We start from the raw sequence: 22523 nt of genomic DNA, 5'->3' as shown, positions 1-22523 counted from the left end.
GCAGCCGACTTATGGCGACCCCTTTTGGGGTTTTCATGGCAAGAGACTAACAGAGGCGGTTTGCCAGTGCCTTCCTCTGCACAGCAACCCTGGACTTCCTTGGTGGTCTCCCATCCAAACACTAACCAGGGCTGACCCTGCTTAGCTTCTGAGATCTGATGAGATCAGGCTAGCCTGGGCCATCCAGGTCAGGGCAAAGTCACCATTACAAGCCCGCAAACATCTCCAGCCAAATTCTATCTAGCTTCATTTGGAAATAAGCCCTGATTAATTTCAATGAGATTCATTTCTAAGTAAGAGTGCATAGGATTGGGACTACAATTTTGCATTTACCCAGGAGTAAACCCCTTTAGATTTAGTGGAACTTACTTCCCAGCAAGCCTGCAATAGACTGGTGTCTCAACAAACTGTAATGGGTTTTTGCCCTCCCACTAGAGTTCTGTCTCCAGAAGTTGCATGTGCCTTTAAAAAATGTGGATACATGCATGTTTTTCCTCACTGTGCAAACAGCAACTCCAGGACACTTTGCACTGGGAAAACAACTTAGACCCTTCCCCGCCCCTGTGCCACAGCCCTGATGTAAGCTAGCCCTTCAAAAATGAAAATCCTCTTAACTTTACAGCATAAGATATCTCCATCTGAAATCCCATTTCCCATTTAGACCTTCACTGCTTCAAAAACAAAACAAAACAAAAGAAGAAGAATCCTAGGAGAAAACCAGTTTATATTCCCAAGTGGTACCAGTTTAACAATGCATTCCAAACAGAGTTATACTTTTCTAAATCCATTGAAACCAATGGGCTTAGAAGGGTTTAATTCTTCTGAGGATTGCATTGTGAATCTCATCATAGAAAAGTATGGCTACATATAGAGATCTTATGAAAGCAGCCGTTGTCTTATCTATAACATTTAGCAGCTCCTATGATTATAAATCTGCCACCCGGACATATTTCATAATAGTGATTTAAGAGCTACTGAACGGATGAGTTGTTAGGAAACTTATCATAGTTACAGATATATGAATGAGGTGCTGAAGTAAAGTGCAGAATTCATAGCTGTCAAAAAATATATATGTGATGCGGACAGAAGAGGCCCATTGGTCTCCCAATTCAGTGCTTCTGCTTAAGGCAAAAGAATCTTTTTCTAAAGCACATCAAGCCAATTGCCTGTTTTGTGAAATGACTATAATGGCTACGGCTTAGTGTGTGAAAACTTCACCCATCAAGTGGAAAACAATTTGGTATGCAATCCATTTATCCCTAATAACTACCTAATTGATAATCTGAATGGGCTGTAAACAGGTTAAAAGAGTAACCCAGAGGGAAGAGAATCATTTGAAGTTGTGATTATTATGAGTAATCCAATAATGCTCATGGATGTATTTGAACTTTAAGTGTTCTGTTCCTATCAGCATGTATTAATCAAAATCAAAATTTCAAGAATCAGATGTGCTGTAGAGTTAGGAAGATGTGCTCCAGCTAGGGAGGCTGTGAAATTCTCCCCACCTGCTCAGGTTATTGGAAGTTTTGATACCCCAGGGTGACATCAGTGCATTAGTGAGGTGCCATTTTTCTGGATTTTTTTGATTCGCAGACTTTATTCTTATAGTTGTACACAGTTGGTCATCGTTTTCCATTCATGTTTTTTCCCCTTACAGGTTACGAATATGGATCAGCTCATATGCACATTGGCTGTGCAATCCTATGTATAGTTATGCCAATCTAAGCCACTTGTCAATGAGCTTAGAATGGCATAACTGTGTGCAGGACTGCAGTACAAATCACAGTACAAAAAGGAATCCTGATCTCAATCACAGAGAGATTTGTTTTTGCACCACACTGGTGCATATCAGTAATTTCTAAAATAAAATAAAAAAGTTGAAAGATGAAAAAAAAGTGTCAAGCTGTGCAGGTGCCAATTTTGAAATGAATGCTAGAAATTCCACAAGTTAAACCAGAAAAGAGGTGGAGCAGAATGTGGGGGAGAGTGAAACCATGCAATAATTACAGGTAGAAAGAAATAAGACTGAGTGGGGCTATGATAACCATCTTCAAGTACTTGAAGGGCTGTCATATAGAGGAGGGTGCCGAGTTGTTTTCTGTTGCCCCAGAAGGTCAGACCAGAACCAACAGGTCAAAATTAAATCAAAAGAGTTTCCATCTAGACATTAGGAAGAATTTTCTAACAGTTAGAGCAGTTTCTCAGTGGAACAGGCTTCCTTGCAAGGTGGTAAGTGCTCCTTCCCTGGAGGTTTTTAAGCAGAGGCTAGATGGCCATCTGTCAGCAATGCTGATTCTATTACCTTAGGCAGTTTATGAGAGGGAGGGCATCTTGACCATCTTCTGGGCATGGAGTAGGGGTCGCTGGGGGTGTGTGGGGGAGGTAGTAGTGAAATTCCTGCATTGTGCAGGGGGTTGGACTAGATGACCCTGGTGGTACCTTCCAACTCTGTGATTCTATGATTCTATGAATAAGGGAAACCTGCTCACCCTTAACCCCTCCACACCATTTTTGTCAGCATTAGCCATCAATATGAGCCCTGTGCAAATAACCCCTCCTCATATTGGCAACGGCAGGGCAATGGCAAACTACCTCTGGTTCTCACATGCCTTGAAACCCCTTGCTGGGGTCTCCATATGTCGGCTGCAACTTGACAGCACTTACATATGTAATTTTATGGCTGGTCGCTGCTAACAAGCAGTCTGCTGCAAGGCACGTGAGAACCAGAGCCCTATGCAAATAACCCCTCCTCATGTTGGCAACGGCAGCGCCATCCCACATAATACTAGAACCCAGGATCATCCACGGTAGCTGAAGGGTAAGAGATTCAGGACAGACAAAAGGAAGCATTTCTTCATACAGCGTATAGTTAATTTGTGGAACTCACTGCCACAGGATGTGGTCATGGCAGCCTACTTGGAAGGCTTTAAAAGGGGAGAGGACAAATTCATGGAGGACGAGGCTATCAATGGCTATTAATCATGATGAATATCTGCTCCCTCCAATACCAGAGGTATATGCCTCTTTAAATCAGTTGCTGGGGAGCACAGGCAGGATAATACTGTTGCAGTCTTCTTGTTTGTGGGCTTCCTAGAAGTAGGAAGTTGGCCACAGAATGCTGGACTAGATGGGTCTTTGGTGTGATCCATCATGGCTCTTCTTCTGTTCTTAACCCTGCTCTCTTTCAGCTTTGTGGTCCATTTGAAAAAAGAATTAGCACAATGGCATCCACCTGCTACATGAGCAGGAAATTGAGTTATGTGCAGTGTTTTACCAATGTGCAGGTATGCATGGGAATATCAGTAAAATACTACACAAAAAGTATCTTAATGCAGTGAAACAGTTGAGCAAGAAAGGCAGCATACAAATAGAAAGAAAGAAAGAAAGAAAGAAAGAAAGAAAGAAAGAGAGAAAGAAAGAGAGAGAGAGAGAGAGAGAGAGAGAGAGAGAGAGAAAGAAAGAAAGAAAGAAAGAAAGAAAGAAAGAAAGAAAGAAAGAAAGAAAGAAAGAAAGAAAGAAAGAAAGAAAGAAGGAAGGAAGGAAGGAAGGAAGGAAGGAAGGAAGGAAGGAAGGAAGGAAGGAAGGAAGGAAAGAAAGAAAGAAAGAAAGAAAGAAAGAAAGAAAGAAAGAAAGAAAGAAAGAAAGAAAGAAAGAAAGAAAGAAAGAAAGAAGGAAGGAAGGAAGGAAGTCACATCAGCATTACTGCTTTGCAGTAGTTTAGCAATACACACATGCAAATTATTATGTGGTGGGGGGGAGAGAGAAATAAATGGAAAGAACTGAAATCTGCAGAAATGGCATTTGGTCCAAATTAATTTTTAAATTTCTCTTCATTAAACTAGAATTACAGAGTAGTGAAATTCAGCACAGAACAAAATTCCAAGAAAATAAAGGAATGGAACTGCTAAAATTGTTTCATCTCTGTTAGATGATGAGTTGTCTAGAGCATGGTCACTTTCCTTAGCAAATAGTTTGCTGTTCTGGCTCACAGCACACAGAGCAGTGGGTAAACAAACAAACCAGACACCAGAGAGGAGAGGGAATACTGGGTTGTGTAGATTCAGCTATCCAGTTCTCCCATTCTGCACAACCATGACCACTTTGTGGTAAGCAAAACAGCATTTTTTACAGATAGCAAGCAAAATGGCTGTCATATCTGAAAATATGGACTTGGATTGCAAGGTGCAAGCAGAAAAATAAATGGACTTAGTGCAGTTCAACTCACACAAGATTTTGTGCCATCTAGCACCTCACACTTTCCTCCCTATATATTATAATGCCCAGAAACTGGTTGCACAGCATCTTGAACAAGCAGAAATGCAAGTGGAGATATTGTTACGGAGTTACTCCCACCCATGCAGGGGCACTACATAAAACAGACACATAGAAACCAAAAGTTTCTTTGACTGTTTTAAAGGAATGTATTGGCCACTAAATATTAGGTTACTGCAATATGCTCTACACGGGGTGGTCCTTGAGAAGTGTTCGGAAACTTCAATGCGCAAAATAGGGCTGTGCATAAATAAATCCGAAAACAGCCATTTTGGCTTTTTTCAGGTTTAATTTCAGCCGAATATGAAAACCAGGGAAGCTATACAAAGCTGGATAGGCGATTCCCGAATAGCCAAATAGATATTGTCGAAGGCTTTCACGGTCAGAGTTCATCGGTTCTTGTAGGTTATCCGGGCTGTGTGACCACGGTCACACAGCCCGGATAACCTACAAGAACTAGCCAAATAGATATTTGGCTTTTTCAGGTTTTGGCTATTTGCCTTTGCTCAGATGCATGGCTGTGCCTTCTCCTATTTTTCTATCTTTGACTGGTTTTGTTTGAGAAGGGATGTTGTCCCCTCCCAGGATCCCACAGTTAGGGCCTTTTTGAGGTAGGGGTTGTGTAATCAGAGCCAACTTGGTCTGACCAACTATCCAGGCCCATCATCCAACAGAAGACTAATCTGGATAGCAGAAAGGTCTTTAAAAGACAGGGCTCACCCAGTCCCATCTGGAGGGATATAACCTCAGAGGAAAAGCACAAGCTTCAACAGCTGCTGATCGGGCTTCTGAAGAAGACTCCATGACCCACAAGGATGAGCAATCTCCTTCAGAAGAGCTTCCTTGGTCAAGACTTTGGCTGGCTCCGATATCACCCTCCCTCCCCCTTATGAAAACCTGCACTCAAACTGAAGGTCGCCCTAAATAGTGGCTTCATTTACCTGCACCGTGACCATCTCCTGAAATCAGATTTTTGGTTACTATATTAAAGGACTGTTCACAGAATGTTACTTGCCACCAAAAGAAATGTTTTCTGTGGCTTATTTTTCATACATTTAAGCCGTTTTCCTCAGTTTGGAAGCTAATTTGCATGGACATCATGCAAAGCAACCCAGATATGAACGGAGTCCCCAGACTCAGAAGTGCCAGCCTGCCAGTCGGCTCTTTCCACAGTCCTCGGCAATGCTGACCTTCTGAACCTGAAAAACTGTTGACAGCTCAGCTCTCACAAATGTCTGAAGGATGAGAGCAACCCCTCTGCGAGCCCATAAAATTAGACCACTTGTCCCAAACTTCACCAAACTTTGGTGTCTATCTAAAATCCCTTGCAACTACGCTGCAAATTTGCTGACTCTCCCTTGAAAAATGCCCCCCTTAAAGAGCCTCAAAAATAAATTCCACAGACTATAATGGACCTGGAATTTTTGAGGAAACCCAGAAATAACGCCAGTCTTGGCCCATCTACACTGACTCCCTAATTGTTTCTGGGCACAATTTAAGTTGCCAGTCTTGACTCTCAAAGCCTTATATATAGCTTATCTTCAGTCACACAGTGAAAATCCTTGTGCTGTGGTGGGAGCTGCTGCTGAAACAATGTTTTTTTTTAAAAAAAAATCTGCACAGCAATCAGATCTTCAATTGCCAATCAGAAACCTTGCTGGGCAACAGCTCCACCTGGCCCTTCCCACTTGCTAAAAACATTTGCCAGACCCCACAAAAGGTGTTATCAAGCACTATGGAAACAACAGGCATCAAGCACTATGGAAACAACAGGCACCCTTGTAGTTACTCTTGAACTGATAAAATACCCAGAATCACAATGATAGCAGAAAATTCTATATTATAAATACAGTCATTATAATATAGTGGTTATGAATAAAAAAGTTAAAATCCACAACAATATAATAAGTTTGATTTTTTACAAGTGAGTACTACAGTAATTTTCTTGTGGTTCTGCTTGCACAGGAGCTCCAGCACAAGCAGAAATTTTGCACTGGATCCGACTCATAGATTGTATGTTGTACAAAATGCTCGGGGAAAAAATACTGTCAGTGTCTTGTCTGTTTTTGATATCTTTCACACACCCCTGGAGAAGAAGTTGTAATACTGTTGAATCTTCATGCAATATATGTACTTGTTAATTCACAAATGTGAACCATATTGTGGTAGGAGGACACCTAACCGTAATTCCAGTGGTCAACCAGCAGAAACCTACCAGTGTGAACAGACCTTTAATTATGCCAGACTTTGACAAAATGCTGGGAACAGAACATGGCACTATTGAGACGAGACTACTAGCTGTTCCCTTGGCAGTTCTCTAAAAGGAATGCCTACAAATGCACAGAAGACTAATTCCCACCTAGCTGGGACTGGGACTTTTCAGAAACAAGTGCCGAAAATGAAGGGGACAGGAGAGACCCAGCCACTGAATACTAATTTATTTCACAGACTACAAAGAGGATCTTAATAATTTCTGTGTCTGGCACCTATAATGCAAGCTGGAGACCCTTTAGAAAATACTCATTCAACTGCTTAACAATGCAATAGGCACTTTCCTTAAAGGGTTGGCACAAGTTTGAAAACATGGCAAGTGACATGCCAAGGAATGATCTCCAAGCTACCAAGGGATGCCAAGTGCAATTAGTGAAGTAATCTGCTGAACATATAATTACAAGGGGGTTCTATTCAGAGTGGATTTACAGATTAGTCGGTTGGTTATGCCTGCATGAAGGAAGGAAAAGACTTTAACGGAATATCAAAATATGAGTTTGCTGACTGACAAATCACGGCTTTAAAAATTTGGTTCTTTTTGTTTTATGTATTTCAGATGTTTCCCAACAACTTCACATGATATTAGCTTCCAAAGAATTCTCAGATACATGAAAAAATAGCACTAAGCATGCAGTGGGAGGGGGCAGCTGAACATTATTTTTTTTAGTGGCATTCCCCCCAGTGCATTCATTCATTCTTTTTTTTTTCTTACACTTGCTCATGAAAGGCTGACAGAGTCTCCGCATTGAGAAGGTTGCATTCAGTTCAAAAACAAGCATGGTACTGATAGCTAAAAGGGAAACCATAGCTCTTTGAATGTATTCTTATGTTCTCTATCTGAACCAGGACTCAGTCTGCGTTACTACATGCAGATGTCATGACAAACAGAGGTTTGCATATGAAAGGTACAAACCTGACTTGAGGCCAAGCTTGCACACTCTTCTGGCTCCTGCCTTTTCTTCCTTCCCTTGTGCCTAGAGTGCAGTTTAAGGCTTCTGGGTTTGGGAAGTCTTGAATCAAATGCAAATTTGTTATGAGTTTCCAGTGCAGGAGCCTGGGGAAAAAAGAAGTTTGTTTTCTCTCCATGAAAGGGGTTTCTAAACCTAGACTCAGTCCCAGTTTAGAATTCTAATTTTCCAGGGGAAAACAAATTATAAGGATATGGAGATATTCAGAATTGATCAAATAATGCATATTTTGAATATTCTGAATATTTCCAATTCTTAGTTTTATACATCTAGTTATCTGGAATCCCACTGGCTCCTATACAAAGCAGCCTGGGAAATTATACTGTGTATTCCCTAGACAGCCTGATAACAAGGGGGGGGAGGTTGGAACTGAGTGACCCATGTTTGGTGTTGCCAAGGTATTGCCAAGGGAGGGTGGATTGGGGTAAGGCCAAAGACTGACACTGAGGCTTTTACTCAGTTTATAGGCATAAGTTCCTGGCCCAGGTTCCAGAGTGTTGGACTATGATCCTGAGAGATCTGGGTTCAAATTCTCACTTCTACCATGGGCTCTAATTTACACTTCTTCTGGATGACTTTGGGCCCGTCATAAACTCTCACCCTGGCCTACCTCACAGGGTTGTTGTGAGAAAATGGAGGAGGGGAGAATTATATTCTAAGCTGCTTTGAGTCCTAGCAGGGGAGAAAAGTGAGATATAAATAAATAAAGTGGAGATATAAAATAAATGCACTTACGGAATCCCAAAGCAGGCACAAACAACGGAAAGAAATATCAGACTAGTCCTTTCCAACTGAAAGGCAAGCATAGTTGCTTGTTTTATATCCCCCTGCTTTCACTAATTTGCTCTTGACTATACTGAAACAGTCCTCCCAGTGCTGTATCCAATCCTGTTGGACATAGTTGCCCACTTTTCCACCACTGAGAGAAGGACATTGCTGTTTCCTATTGACTCAAAGGCACTCTGAATATTTAGAAATTTCAGAATTTTAAAATTTTGAATGAACAGTCACAATTATGAATTCTGAATCCAATTTTGGTACTGGTGCACATTAAAAAAAAAAAAGCTGCCCCCCTTGAAACTCCTGTATGTAGATGCCAATGTGAACTGGCACTGATTCAAGGCTTCCCAGATCTGGGAATCTTCGGTCACACTGTGTGTGCAAGATGAGGAGAGAGGCGAAGGAGTGAATGGAACATGGGGCCATAGCAAGAAGATGTGTTCATTCTCATAATGGAAAAACCTCTACTTGTCATACTGTCTGAATGCAACCTATAGTTCAAGATGCAATGAAGACATGGGAATGCAGTTAGGAGGCTTTACAAGATGCTGAAACCTGGTCACAGCTCACTTCTTCAGTATTTAATGGTAAACTAAGGTTGTTCAAGTATATACTTTTCAAAATATTGTCGAAAGCTTTCACGGTCAGAGTTAATTGGTTCTTGTAGGTTATCTGGGCTGTGTGACCGTGGTCTTGGTATTTCCTTTCCTGACGTTTCGCCAGCAGCTGTGGCAGGCATCTACAGAGGAGTAACACTGAAGGACAGTGTCTCTCAGTGTCAAGTGTGTAGGAAGAGTAATATATAGTCAGAAAGGGGTTGGGTTTGAGCTGAATCATTGTCCTGCAAAAAGTATCAAAGGTAATGTGCTAATCATTGTCCTGTAAGTATCAAGATAATGTGCTAATGAAGGTGTGGTATGTTAATATGGAACCATTGTATCTTGAAGTGATCTGTTAATGTGTGAAATCCAAAGCTAATCCACATTACTATTGTGGACTGTAGTCTTTGTTAGTCTGGAGGTTTTCAGGACATGAAGCCAAGCCTTATTCATTCTTAAACTCTCTTCTTTTCTGTTAAAGTTGTGCTGATGTTTATGAATTTCAATGGCTTCTCTGTGCAATCTGACAAAATAGTTGGTAGAATTGTCCAGTCTTTCAGTGTCTTGGAATAAGACCCTGTGTCCTGTGTCAGTCCATGTTCAGCCACTGCTGATTTCTCAGGTTGGCCAAGTCTGCAGTATCTTTCATGTTCTTTTATCCTTGTTTGTATGCTGCGTTTTGTGGTCCTGATGTAAACTTGTCCACAACTGCAAGGTATACGACATACTCCTGCAGAGGTAAGGGGGTCTCTTTTGTCTTTTGCTGATCGTAGCATCTGTTGTATTTTCTTGGTGGGTTTAAACACTGTTTGTAGGTTATGTTTTTTCAAAAGTTTCTCCATCCTATCAGTGACTCCTTTAATAAATGGCAAGAATACCTTTCCTATGGGAGACTGTTTTTCCTGAGTTTTCTGATTTTTGTGTGGTTTAATGGCCCTTCTGATTTCATTTCTGGAATAGCCATTTGCTAGCAGTGCGTGATTTAGATGATTAGTTTCTTCCTTGAGAAACTGTAGTTCACAGATCCGTCTTGCACGGTCCATTAATGTTTTGATTATCCTTTTTTCTGTCGGGGGTGGTGGTTGGAGTTTTTGTGTAAGTAGCAATCTGTGTGAGTTGGTTTCCGGTAGACCTTGTGACCTAACTGAAAGTTTGTTTTACGGATGACAAGGGTATCAAGAAATGGGAGTTTACCCTCAATTTCCTTTTCCATGGTAAACTGAATGTTTGGATGGATATTATTGAGATGGTTTAGAAAGTCCATTCATAAACATCAGCACAACTTTAACAGAAAAGAAGAGAGTTTAAGAATGAATAAGGCTTGGCTTCCTGTCCTGAAAACCTCCAGACTAACAAAGACTACAGTCCACAATAGTAATGTGGATTAGCTTTGGATTTCACACATTAACAGATCACTTCAGGATACAATGGTTTCATATTAACATACCACACCCTCATTAGCACATTATCTTGATACTTACAGGACAATGATTAGCACATTACCTTTGATACTTTTTGCAGGACAATGATTCAGCTCAAACCCAACCCCTTTCTGACTATATATTACTCTTCCTACACACTTGACACTGAGAGACACTGTCCTTCAGTGTTACTCCTCTGTAGATGCCTGCCACAGCTGCTGGCGAAACGTCAGGAAAGGAAATACCAAGACCACGTCACACAGCCCGGATAACCTACAAGAACCAATATACTTTTCAGTCTTTGACAAAAATATACTCAGGTGAGTATGTCTCCAGCCTTTAATGGCTCATCTTCACAGAACCAAAGCAATGCATAAGCCTGTTTTCATCAGGAAGTTGAGAAGAGAGCTAAGTCATTTTCTTATTCTGCATCAACACAGGGAAGCAGATCATAATTAGCTATTGAGAAAAGTAATTTGGTAATTACTTGAGTAATGAATTGTATGATTGGTTGACTAATTATCTATGTAAATGTGTTTGGCGTTGAAAGAGGTTTTTGTAGAACTGGAACTTAGGGAGAGAAACATGAACTGAACCCAGAGAAGGCTTGTGGCCTACTTGTAGAGCACCTGCTTTTATATGGAAGGTCTCATACTCAATCCTATCTCTAATAAAATTATCTCAGGTTATGAAAGTCTTAGATGGACCAGTGGTCTTACATAGCATAAAAACCTTCAATACAGAATGAAAGCCATCCTTGAAAGGTGGAGTATGAGACCGTGGTCAAATGTTTAAATACTCCACAGATATAGATAATAAAATATATTTTACTTTAACAAGTGAGAGAGAATAGTAAGGTGGGAGCAAGGGTTGCTAGGGGTACATCAAGAGAAATAACAAAAAAGAATGGTAAATTAGTGACTATGTGAATGTAGTACAAAACCTGACAATCACCTCAGAAAGACCCAGAGTTTAAACAGGATCTGTTTTGTTTCCTGGGCAAATAGGAATCCTTGATCAAGAAACTTGATTACTTGTCAGTTACAGAATGCAGGATATAACTTTATTAACTAGACATTCTTAACTCCATGTACATTATAGAAACTTCCTTATAATTTCCTTTGGAAGTCCTTCCAGTCAAAATTTTTTCTCCAACACCTGAACCACAGGAACATTGTGTGACAAAGACTGGGCAGGTTATATAAGGGCTTTGAGGAATAAAATGGAGCTGTAGATATGCAAAAGTTGAAGTAGGTAATACACAAGTACCTTATATAGTGAATTATACTACCTCCAGATGTTATCAATATAGATTTAGGTCGTGTGCATGTGTGTTGGGGCAGATCCTACCTGTAGTAGAGACTTATGATATGTGCTTAGGCAAGGTGAAATCACTAATGTTTCATCTGAAATACAGGAATAATAATGATTTATTGTGGATACACAATAAAAGCAGCAAAGCTCTTTGTGCTACATAAAGTATCAGAAAAAAATAGGTTACCATCATAGCTGAAAAATCAGACTGCACATGCTCCTCCTGCCTACTTGCCTAGTAGTTAAGTGTTCAAATTACAAACCAGGAAACAATATTTTGTACAAACCCAGATTAATGGCAGGAAAATGTTTGTGTTATAGAAACACAGAAAACACACAACCCCGCCCCCCCGCCATGACTGTCACCTGTCTGTTGGAAATTATCCCTAAAGAGGTATTAAAGGTCCTCATACTATCTTCTGAGCATTGCCCACTTTGAGCACATGGTTGTTGTTGTTTTTATTTCACCCCCCCCCCCGTCTTTACAAACAATAAATCAAATACTTGGCTTTTCATTTATTTTCATATTAGTTTTCCATATTCAGTATGTATATCCATGGACCAGGACCACACAGATGCCAAAAAAACAACCCTGAAATGTTTAAATTTTCCCCAAATTAAAATAAAAAAGAAAATGCACGTAAAAATAAAGACAATGCAATTACTTTGCTTCTGCGGCAGAGCCAGTGGCAGCTGCAACGGAGCCTTGGAGTCTGGTCGTAGCAGCAGTGGATGCCAGGAGCCGCTCCAGGCCCAGCCACGACAACAGCACATGCCAGGAGCTGCTTTGGGCCTGACAGCAGTGACAGACACCAGGAGATGCTACAGGCTTGGAGCAGAACCTAGTAGGGTTGCCAACCTCCAAGTACTAGCGGGAAATCTCCTGCTATTACAACTGTTCTCCAGCCAATAGAGATCCGTTCCCCTGGGGAAAATGGTTGCTTTGGTAATTGGACTCTATGGCATTGAAGTCCCTTCCCTCTCCAAACCTTGCCCTCCTCAGACTTTGCCACCAAAACATCCCGCTGGTGGTAAAGAGGGCCCTGGCAACCCTAGTACTCAGGCACTGGTGCTGCTACAGCCCGGCTCCAAGGTGTTGAGCCTGGAGTTGCACTTGGGAGTGGGAGTGGGAGATGGGATTCCCCCCACAATTTTCATGTCCCCCTTGTAATATACTAACATAAAAACTAAAAATGTATATAAAAATAATGAATATTAAAATCTATGTTGCATTAGGACAGATAATTGACTATGGTATTGATAACAAATACATTATGTGTAAATGCCATTTGTTTAGGCTTAATTCTGAGCTTAAGCAGATCCATTCCAGTCTCAAACAAGTGCAACAAATAGTTTTGCTCTGAGCCTTGGTCCAATGGAGGTGTTTGTATCCTTTATTCATTCCCTTTGATAGCCCAGCATCACCCTAACCAGGTGTTAGTAGATTAGCTCAGTAAAATCATATGGAGAGATATACCGTATTTTTCCATGTATAAGACTACGTTTTTTTCTTTAAAATTTTGACCCAAAATTGGGGGTTGTCTTATACATGGAAGATGACCCCTATTTTTTTCTTAATTTTGGGTTAAAAAAGGGGGCGTCTTATACATGGGGGCGTCTTATAGATGGAAAAATACGGTACACATCCCCACAGTAACCACTTTCAGGCACCATAAAAATGGGTTTGCCTTATTCCCTATGTCTTGTGAAACTGTATATAAGATTGTTCATAAAACCCTTCCCTAGTATCATCCAGTTGCATGATGACTTTTTCTGAACCCCTATGAAAGAAATAATTTATAAATTCTTAAATCATCATCATCAGCTTCCTTATAAAGATCTCCAAAGCTATGTCCATCACTTACCAGTCAAACTGAACAATCTCTAGAATGAGGCTCCTTTTACTCTCCACTGAAAATTGGCAGCCTTCCTGCTAAACTCTCCTTGTGTCCCCTGCAAAGACTGAGCCACGGCACAGCTCTCTGCTTACAGAGATCATTGACCTTCATGTAAACTCACTTAGTGCCCCACCAGAGAGACATAAGAATTGTGCTTGGTCCGTTAATCACTCTCGCTCAGACACACACTCTCCATGTCTTACTGAAATTAGGCTTACCCTGGGTATACCACCCCACACCCTCACAAACAAAACTCTGCATTATCTGAACAGAGCCTATATGAGGAGTTCTGCCCCTGGGAATCCTAGGCTCAAGTCCAAAATAAACTATGAACATAGTTGCCTGGAAACCATAATAACCTTACCTTTATAAAACAGAATCAAAAGAGCTATTTTAAACATTCCAAAGGATTTTTCTATTTAAACAACAAGGTTTCATACCAAAATACAAAACATACTTGACACTCCAATAAGAATGCTGGCATGTGAGGGTGAGAAAGCTGCCATTTTGGACATAATTGTGAAGGTTTTTATTAGGGCTAGTGTAGTTTGCAACCAGACTATAGCACCAGCTGTGTGCATGGGCACTATGATACTTCCCAGGATAGGAAATTCATATCATCCATAAAGGAACTGTGGGTACTCAGCAGATTCCAGTGCCTTGAGTGTTCAGCACAAATAGAGAGACTCAGATTCCAATCTCAACTAAGTCAAGAAACTCATTGGATGATCTTGAGTCAGTCATTCTCTTTCAGCCTAACTTACCTGACATGGCTGTTGGGAGGAAATGGAGGCGATAAAACCAAATGTGTCGGCCTAACTTCCCTGGAGGAAAAGCAGGATAAAACTATAATGGGCAGATTATGCAGAATAAATTACCCAGTATATGCTGCCAAAATCTCTAATTTTGACCACTACAACACTCATCTTCTTCACACATCCTTAACACCAGCTTTCACTTTGGTGCTTTTTAAAATGAAAGCAGAAGGTATTTCTTTGCAGGTGCCAAACCAACTCTCATTCATTCACCTGCACTTCAGTTTGCTACAGACAAAAGTTGTGCTCCCATTTCTACTGTAGCCACATTTTCTGGGGAAGAAAACCCTCGCATTCTTCTGGCAAGAAATAGAGAACTCTCACTTTACTGCCCGCAAAGCAAAAAAATGGATCATTTTGTGAAACTGTAGCTTTGTCTCCAGCTGACATATCATTATCCAATGGACAAACTGCGAGGAGCCATTGCTAACAGCATAATAAGAAATCTAAGTGCATTGCTCTCTTTCAGGTGTGAAGTAGCCAAACCAAGATAAAGCTTAATGGCTTGTCACGTTAAAATAAGCTGTTCGCCTTTACCAAATATACTGTGCTATATTTTTTCCCCTGTAGTGAGAATGACTCAGTAATAAAGATGGGTACTTTTTTTCTCCTACAGCGCCCTTGTTTTCATGTATCCTTTCTCAACCCTGACATGCTAGAAGGGGAAATGCACTCTAAGGAACTTACGAGTGGCCTCCATCTGTGTAATGCAAGGACATTTCCACTCTCCATCCCACTGGGGCTCCAGAAAGTGGGATCTTCTGCTGCTATGACTAGCCCTTGCAATTCAAATGTACATAAACAGCAGCACCATCTACATCAAACTATCCATTAGGGCAGCCTTGAAAGACAGCATGAGAGCTCTTTTAAAAAGTTGCAACAACTATCTAGTAACTTCTATAGCAAGGTGTGTGTGTGTGTGTGTGTGTGTGTGTGTGTGTGTGTGTGTAAAGTGCCTTCAAGTCGCAGCTGACTTATGGTGACCCACTTTTGGGGTTTTCATGGCAAGAGACTAACAGAGGTGGTTTGCCAATGCCTTCCTCTGCACAGCAAGAGGAAGGTAGACCACTTAATTCAATAAATCATTCCAGCATACATGGAACAGATGTAGGGAAATATAAAATTTGGATGCTGGGAAATCCCAGAAATCAAGTTTTGTCTAGAACCCCAAACTCTATGACAGAACCTCCAGGCTCCATCAAGCATAACAAATGTGTAAAATTCCACCACCTTAATTGGGGTGCCTAAACACCACTGCATTTTAAAAAAATCTTACACAGCTCTCAAAGAAGCCTGTCTTGAGTTTTAGCATGGGTTTGAAAATATGTATCTCCACTCACAGAACTGGCTACTAGCTCAGTGCATTTACAGTCCATCTCACAGTAACCGTTTTTCCATGTTGTGGAGGAGGTTAGAAGTGAGAAAGGGTCCTACATTTGATTGATGTTGTTGCTGGGTATTCAGGCTTTTTTTTTAAAAAAAAAAGGTCTTGCTTGATCGTAGTGATCACAATAGGACACAGGGTAAATGTATGCTGGGATAAAGCCATCACACAATGCTTCATATTGTACATGGAAATAACAGTTCAACAACACAAGAGAAACAATTACTCTTGTTTACCATGTGAGGAGAAAGACCACTGACATCAGGTGATTCAAGTATGGTCAATAAGTGAGCAGCAGTAGGTGGATTAGTGCTTTCTTAGTTCTGTGATAACAGTAGCTTTTTGCAGCATTGCATGCATTTAAGCCAGCATCCAAGAAAATATAAGACAAGCATCACTGAGAGTAACAGGAAAAATTACAATAGGTTTACTCTACAAGATCTATACACACAGGCCCCTCAACATCCAGAGGCAACAGAAAGACACCTTAGATCAAACCTGAAGTTGAATTTGATAGACAGCCTAAGTGGCACATCTACAGTGACTCCCAAGACAACCTGATTGACTCTTCAACTTACGTCATTATCTGTGTTTCTATGCCTGGTTCCACTAGGGACCCATCCACAAAGAGCGGTGCTGATGTGAAGCCATATTTATTCCAGGTTCTTCCTTCATCAAAACTCACCCTGGGATTGAAATAGACAAGATAAATACACATAAAAGGGTTTCACTGGAACCATTACCAAGGTAATTAAGCACCTTCTTAGGCTGGTGAGTGACAGTAGCTGGATTTATAAACAGGCATCAATCTTTTCTGTCTTGCCATGTTATTAATTAATGCTCTGCTTCAAAGTGCTTTGAAAAGTAATGCACCATGAACAGTTATCAAAGTCAACGAAGAGCAGTATTCCTTCAGTGAAATGATAGCTTGGTTTGGTTTAGAGAAAACTGGAAGAATCCTGCAAGATAAGGAAACAGTTATGTTGGGGGGTTGGTAGTTTTTTTTACATTGATGTGGTAATTAGGGTCGTTTATTAATCTCTGGATGTCTAAAACCTGCACAAGATGGCAGATAACTGTCTATGTTGAGTCCAATTTGCAAAAGACTTCTGGAGGCAAACAAATACTGCATTAAAAACAGGATTAAAATAATCACTGTTATTCAACAAATTACACTGGTTGGTGAAAACCAAAGTGATTATAAAGCACTCCAAGAAGATTTCTCCAAACTTGGTAAATGAAGCTCAGTGTAAGCAAGTTTAAGATGATGCATAATGCAGCTAAGAATCCTGCCTTTAAATAGATGCTGATGGGTTCTGAACTGGTAGAGGTGAGAAGGAAAAAGATCTTTCCCCAAGGTTCTGGTTCAGATTGGGATCATGTGTGGGGAGAATATGCCATTTTCCCAACCTGATATGTCTTTGGAGAGTTACAATTTGCCCCATTCAGCTAAACTTTCACATACCTTTAAGGTTAGCCTAATGAGGCAGAATGCACCTCTGTTTTTTTCCACGTTGGCAAACCACCAGAGATGGGGCAAGATTTTATTTCTGATCAGAATCAGCCCTGATAATTTACTTTTAAAAATAGCTGGAAGGTCTAAACACAGAACTCCCAGCACATGTTAGGTTTGGCCCTAAGTATAACTTGAAATTAACAAATAGTCCCTAAAAATGATAGGTAGGGTTAAGCTTAATGTTATGGTGTTTGTTTTTCACAGATAAATATTTGCTTCTGGTAGTAAAAAATTACTATTTAATTGGGCTATCCCTTCCTCTTGCCAAACATTTGTCAAGAGATGGGAAGACTGTACTCTGCATATCATTGCAGACCGCCTCCCTTGAAGTGACTATGGCAATCTCTGTAAAAGAAAGCATTCAAAATGCTGTGCTGTTTGATCTTTCTCCTCTCGCTTATCAAAGAGGTGAACATTTTTGCCCCCAGTTAGATTGATCCTTTTAAAGGTTGCCAAAAAGTGGAGGGGGTCTGTTTCATGAATTGTTTCATTGCAACTAGTGAACAAACCACTGAAAAATAATATTGTAGAATTTCATTGGGAAGGAGTGGAAAGACTATGTCAATCATCTGGGACTCTGATTATCTTGAGTATCTAAGCATTAGTCCTCATGTGATGAAACGGCCAATAATGGGAGCCTAAATATGATGCGCTAAGAGACATTAATCCTTGGGAACCGATGGATGCTAACCTTTTGAATGTGTGGTCTCACCTGCAGATATCACAGTGTTAAGGGTGGAAATTGTAACTTTTAATTCATTGGCTTCTCTCAGAGTCACACATCAGAGTCCATTTGAAGGACTCTATTCATTAATAAGTATAAGAGACACTTGCACATTATCACCATTGTAAAGCTCTATTATTACTTGATTGAAAGCCATAACTCTTCATTTTGTACACAGAAGCACCAGTGTCCATCTGCAAGATGATTTTGATTCACAGGCAGGGTGTTTGGATGTCAGCTCCTGAAAGCTCTTTCCCTCTAATTTTATCCATTAGCAGCTTCAGAAGCAAGGGTAGGTCAACCCACTAGAAGAAACCTGACTCCACCCAATATGTTATGGATAGCACTGCTAATTGTAAGTACCAACAAACATTTCATTTTGCCATTGTGAACTAAGAAGACTTTTTTAGCATGGCACACACACACACAAAAGCGAGAAATGGTATAACTCAATATAAGCACGAATTTGTACAATTTTTCATTAAATTTCATGCGAGGATTTATATAAGCAACAGCCCCAGACTTACCTGGGGCTACTTTTGTGGCTGGAGGGGCTTGGAAGCGAGAGATGGGAGGGGTTCTTACCAGGCACCCCATTGGCAGCTTGACAATGGGGGCGATTGGCCCTGGCTCCAATTAGGAGCTGGTCAGTTGAGGGGGGGGCTCCAGGCAGACCTGAAGGTCCAAGGTTTTCACTGGGGTCCACTCCCAGAGGACTTAAGGGGCCACCACCATGGAGGGACCCTCTCAGTCTGCGCTGGCTTCCCCACCCCTTGGTTTCAGCATTTGTGTTGTGGGGGGTTTTGTGTACTGTCTACTCCAGCCACAGCTTTTCATAGACCATTGGACTCCTGGGGGTTAGACTGTCCCACAGCATGCCCAGCTCACGGGCTGTCACTCAGCTCTAGCTGGGTGGCAAGGGAGCCACACACAGGCTCATGCCTGAGTGGAACCCAGGACTTATTTTTTTATTTCTTTGTTTGTTCAATTTTTAGGCCACCCTTTCCTGAACAGGTCAGGCTTACAGCCATATGAATCAGTCTCAAAGTCCATCCATAAAAAAAAAAAAAACATTTCTAAACCCACACCAAAATCCCGGCATCTTCAAACCCTAGCAGCGACAGATTACAAATTAATAATAATAACAACAGTAACAACAAACAATAAAGGTGGGGGGAAGAGAAAAGGGCAAGGAGGAGAGGAAGTGGAGCGGAGGCCTGCCAGATGGGAAACCATTACTACCCTCAACCATATGCCTGGCGGAACAACTCAGTTTTGCTCCTTCAAGTTTCACAGGGAACAAATCTCACTAGGCATAGCATTCCACCAGGCTGGGGACAGATCTGGAAAGGCCCTGGCCCTGCTCAAGGACAGTCAGATACCTTTTGGGCTAGGGATCATCTTAAGATTTTCACCAGCATAGCAAAGTGCTCTTTTTGGGTGGGGGGTATCGAGACTTGCCACCCTATATGGTTTCTCCCAGCAAGTGTGTAAGGCTCCTTTCCTCTCCTCTGTTGAGACATCCCAGTTTCATCCCCAATCTCCTCTTAGTTGTTTCTGAAGGGCACCCCCGTTGGAAACCTAAAGTGCAATGGGGATTTTCTTGGCCTAAGTTTCAGAGAGTGCACCTGGCTTGCCATGTCCACAGCACATTCCAGCATGGAGGCAGGATGAGGCATTTACATACCCCCCAGATCCAAAGCATTCAAAATACAATGATATCCTTTGCTTCATAGTATACCTCATCATGGCAATGTGAGCCATTTCTTGCTACAGACAGCTAGGCAACCCTTTAGTATTACTAATCCAATCCAGCCATTGATAAAGGCAGTCTAACATCTGATCCACCCAAAAGAAGCTATCAACGTTTAAAAACCATCATTATTTGTCAATGACCTAACCTTGGAATGTCAGGTGTCATTTCCTACTCTTTCTACTGCATTTTTATAGCAGTTACCTTCAAACTACCCAGTCAAATTCAAGCTTCATATTTTGGTAACCAACCAGGTTCCTGGAAAAGTGGGTTCTCATGTCTAGTTATGGGACCCTTCCCCATAAAAAGACCATCCCAGGTCAGGGGGAAATGTGCCAGGTTTCTCCCACTACTTGCTTTGTGGGATCCTCTTTCTCCTTGTTGGACTTCTGCTGCACAGACTATCTTTAATTCTCAGCTTCTCACCCACCTTGGATCAAGTAGTATTCCCCTCCCCTATCCTTGCCTCTTCCCCTCATTCCTTTACCCCCTTCTCAGTTGTGTAAGTGTGAGTGCACTCCCCCCCCCCCAAATTGGCAGACTGTAGAAAACTGGCATACTTTTTAAACTGAATAAAAAAACTTGCAGAATGAGACTCTTTAAGGTAATAAGCAATGGTTCTAATGATTGGGGGGGATATGCAGAAACACGTACACTCACAATTAGGCAGACAAGGAAGAATTATTCCAGACACCATGGTATCTGAAACATAGCAGTGAATAAGTGGTTAAGCTTCCTATAGATTTTTATGAACAAACCTAACCAGCAGCCTATCATCTGTTTGCATTTTGGTTTCTGCTTATTGTTTTTAAACACTATAAAATCAGTTCCAGGTGTTATTTTGTTGATTTGGTCTTGGGCTGTGTTTATGACATCTGAATACATGGTAAAAGAAGAATCCAAGTATCAGGTCTAGGTCCACCACTGGAAGATCCTGTCCTACTTCAGGAAGTATATTCTCAATTCAAAGGAAACATCCTTACCACAAATGGCGAATGGGCATTGATGTATGTTTCATAGCTACAAGTGCTCCACCCCAGTCAAGGAACCATACATTGTATTCTTCCTCAAAGATCTGCAAACATGTAAAGTAAGGCATGAATTGTACACTCTTTCCAAGATCCATGAAATAGTTAGAAACACATTTCCAGAAAATTCAGTTCCCCAAATCTTTCCCATATGCAAGAATTACCTGTCTCCAAGAATTTCCACCATCTGAAGAAATAAACATGCCAATCTCTGTGGATGATAATTCTGGACCCACATTGCCTGAAATAAGAACAAATTATATACATATACATCTATCAATCAATATATTTTGTGGCTTGAGATGAATTTTGTGTTCTCTGTGCCTTCATGACAAACTGCTAGAAATCTACCATAAAGCAGAAGATAGGAAATTTAAGTTGGGAAGACGACTGAAAACAGGGAAACATGGGGAAATAAATAACTAAATTATATGGTCCAATTGATTTGTATTTACACTGTCACACTGCATTCATTTGCAATGATCCAAAATGTAAAAGAGGCGGAGTCCTACAAATTGAGACATGCAATTTTAGGAATGCAATGTAATGACTTTCTACAGGTTATTGTCATGGGTTCAAGTACAGTTATCAGTAGCATGCATGCAAATGAGCCATTTAATGTGATTTTTAACTCACTGTCCAGGTACTTGTGCCATTTAATTTGCATTTCTGGTACCTGAGCCTCGCTCATGTAATTGAAATAGCTGGACATGGAGAATGTAATTTTTCCCCTCTATATTTTTATATAAACAAAGAAGAGAAGAAAAGCAATACAAATACAGCCAATCAAATCCCCTGTAACTCAGCATATGTGATCTCTCTACAGCATGTGGTACCAATGTATACCATGCTCTGACTCCTTTTTTGTGTGAGTAAAGCAAATGTTAGAAATGTACAGACATCAGCATACTGTTGGGAGTGGAGAAATTTCTGCAAACAGATCATAACTTCTTTCTGCAACAGAACCTACTCTGATAAGACATGGAATGAGAGCAGAGACTCTCCCATACAGTCCTAATAGAAATAGATTATGTTCAAGACAATTAGATGAAATCATTCCCTAATCTCAAAACCTAGAGCTCTAGAGATGCCATAGCTCTTCTGTATCCCTGTTTTAAGTCAATGTTACTGAATCTGACTTCACATACCCAGTTTTGAAACTGCATCAGATTTTCACTCATATGAAGGCAAATCTCGACTATTCCAATTGTGGTTTTCATGGAATGCACACCTTACTGGCTATATATAGAGTGTAGAAACATAATTTTACCATATAACCCCCAAATGGCCTTTACACAGAGGCTGCTTAGTTAACAGTCTACAGCAAGCTATTACCGCCTACAGTAACTGACACCATCCATAATTTTCTAAGCCAGATATGCTACAGATACGCTGACTTTTAAAGTAGGATTTTGTTTGATCCATTTCAAAAAGAAGGGAAATAAAACTAGTTTGTTTATTAACTGTAAAAATAGCAGGGAAGGAAGAATCAATCCCAAAACTTAGATAGCTTCAATAGGTGCATAATAAATACACGCTAATGAAAATGTTAATTGAGCTCCTGACATTTACTGTTTGAAAGTGAAGAATTAAAGCCCAGATGGAGCTTGACACACTCCTATCAGTGAACAGAGGATGCAGCTTGCCAACATGTAATGACACTTCTGTTGCAGAAAGTAAAACCTGAGGCTTAAGGGTTGTGACTGATGTAAAGTGGCACATGAAAGGTTGCCCTGACATTGTTAGATATGGGAATGGTTATACTGCATAAGACTGAAAA

The 22523-nt window shown here is 40.8% G+C and overlaps 1 protein-coding gene across 1 annotated transcript in view; it reads right to left on the bottom strand.

Moving 5' to 3' along the window:
- SORCS3 (sortilin related VPS10 domain containing receptor 3) overlaps positions 1 to 22523 on the bottom strand; it is a 564006-nt gene that overhangs the window by 99889 nt on the left and 441594 nt on the right. Inside the window, exons 12-14 of the mRNA XM_056849278.1 lie at positions 20908 to 20984; positions 20699 to 20790; positions 16301 to 16408 (exon numbers count right to left, since the gene is read on the bottom strand). Coding sequence (XP_056705256.1) covers positions 16301 to 16408; positions 20699 to 20790; positions 20908 to 20984 — 277 coding nt within the window. The remainder of the gene's footprint in view (positions 1 to 16300; positions 16409 to 20698; positions 20791 to 20907; positions 20985 to 22523) is intronic.

The sequence above is a fragment of the Euleptes europaea genome, chromosome 5, assembly GCF_029931775.1.
Source record: "Euleptes europaea isolate rEulEur1 chromosome 5, rEulEur1.hap1, whole genome shotgun sequence".
Lineage (NCBI taxonomy): Eukaryota > Metazoa > Chordata > Lepidosauria > Squamata > Sphaerodactylidae > Euleptes > Euleptes europaea.
This window is presented reverse-complemented; position numbering and strand designations above follow the sequence as displayed.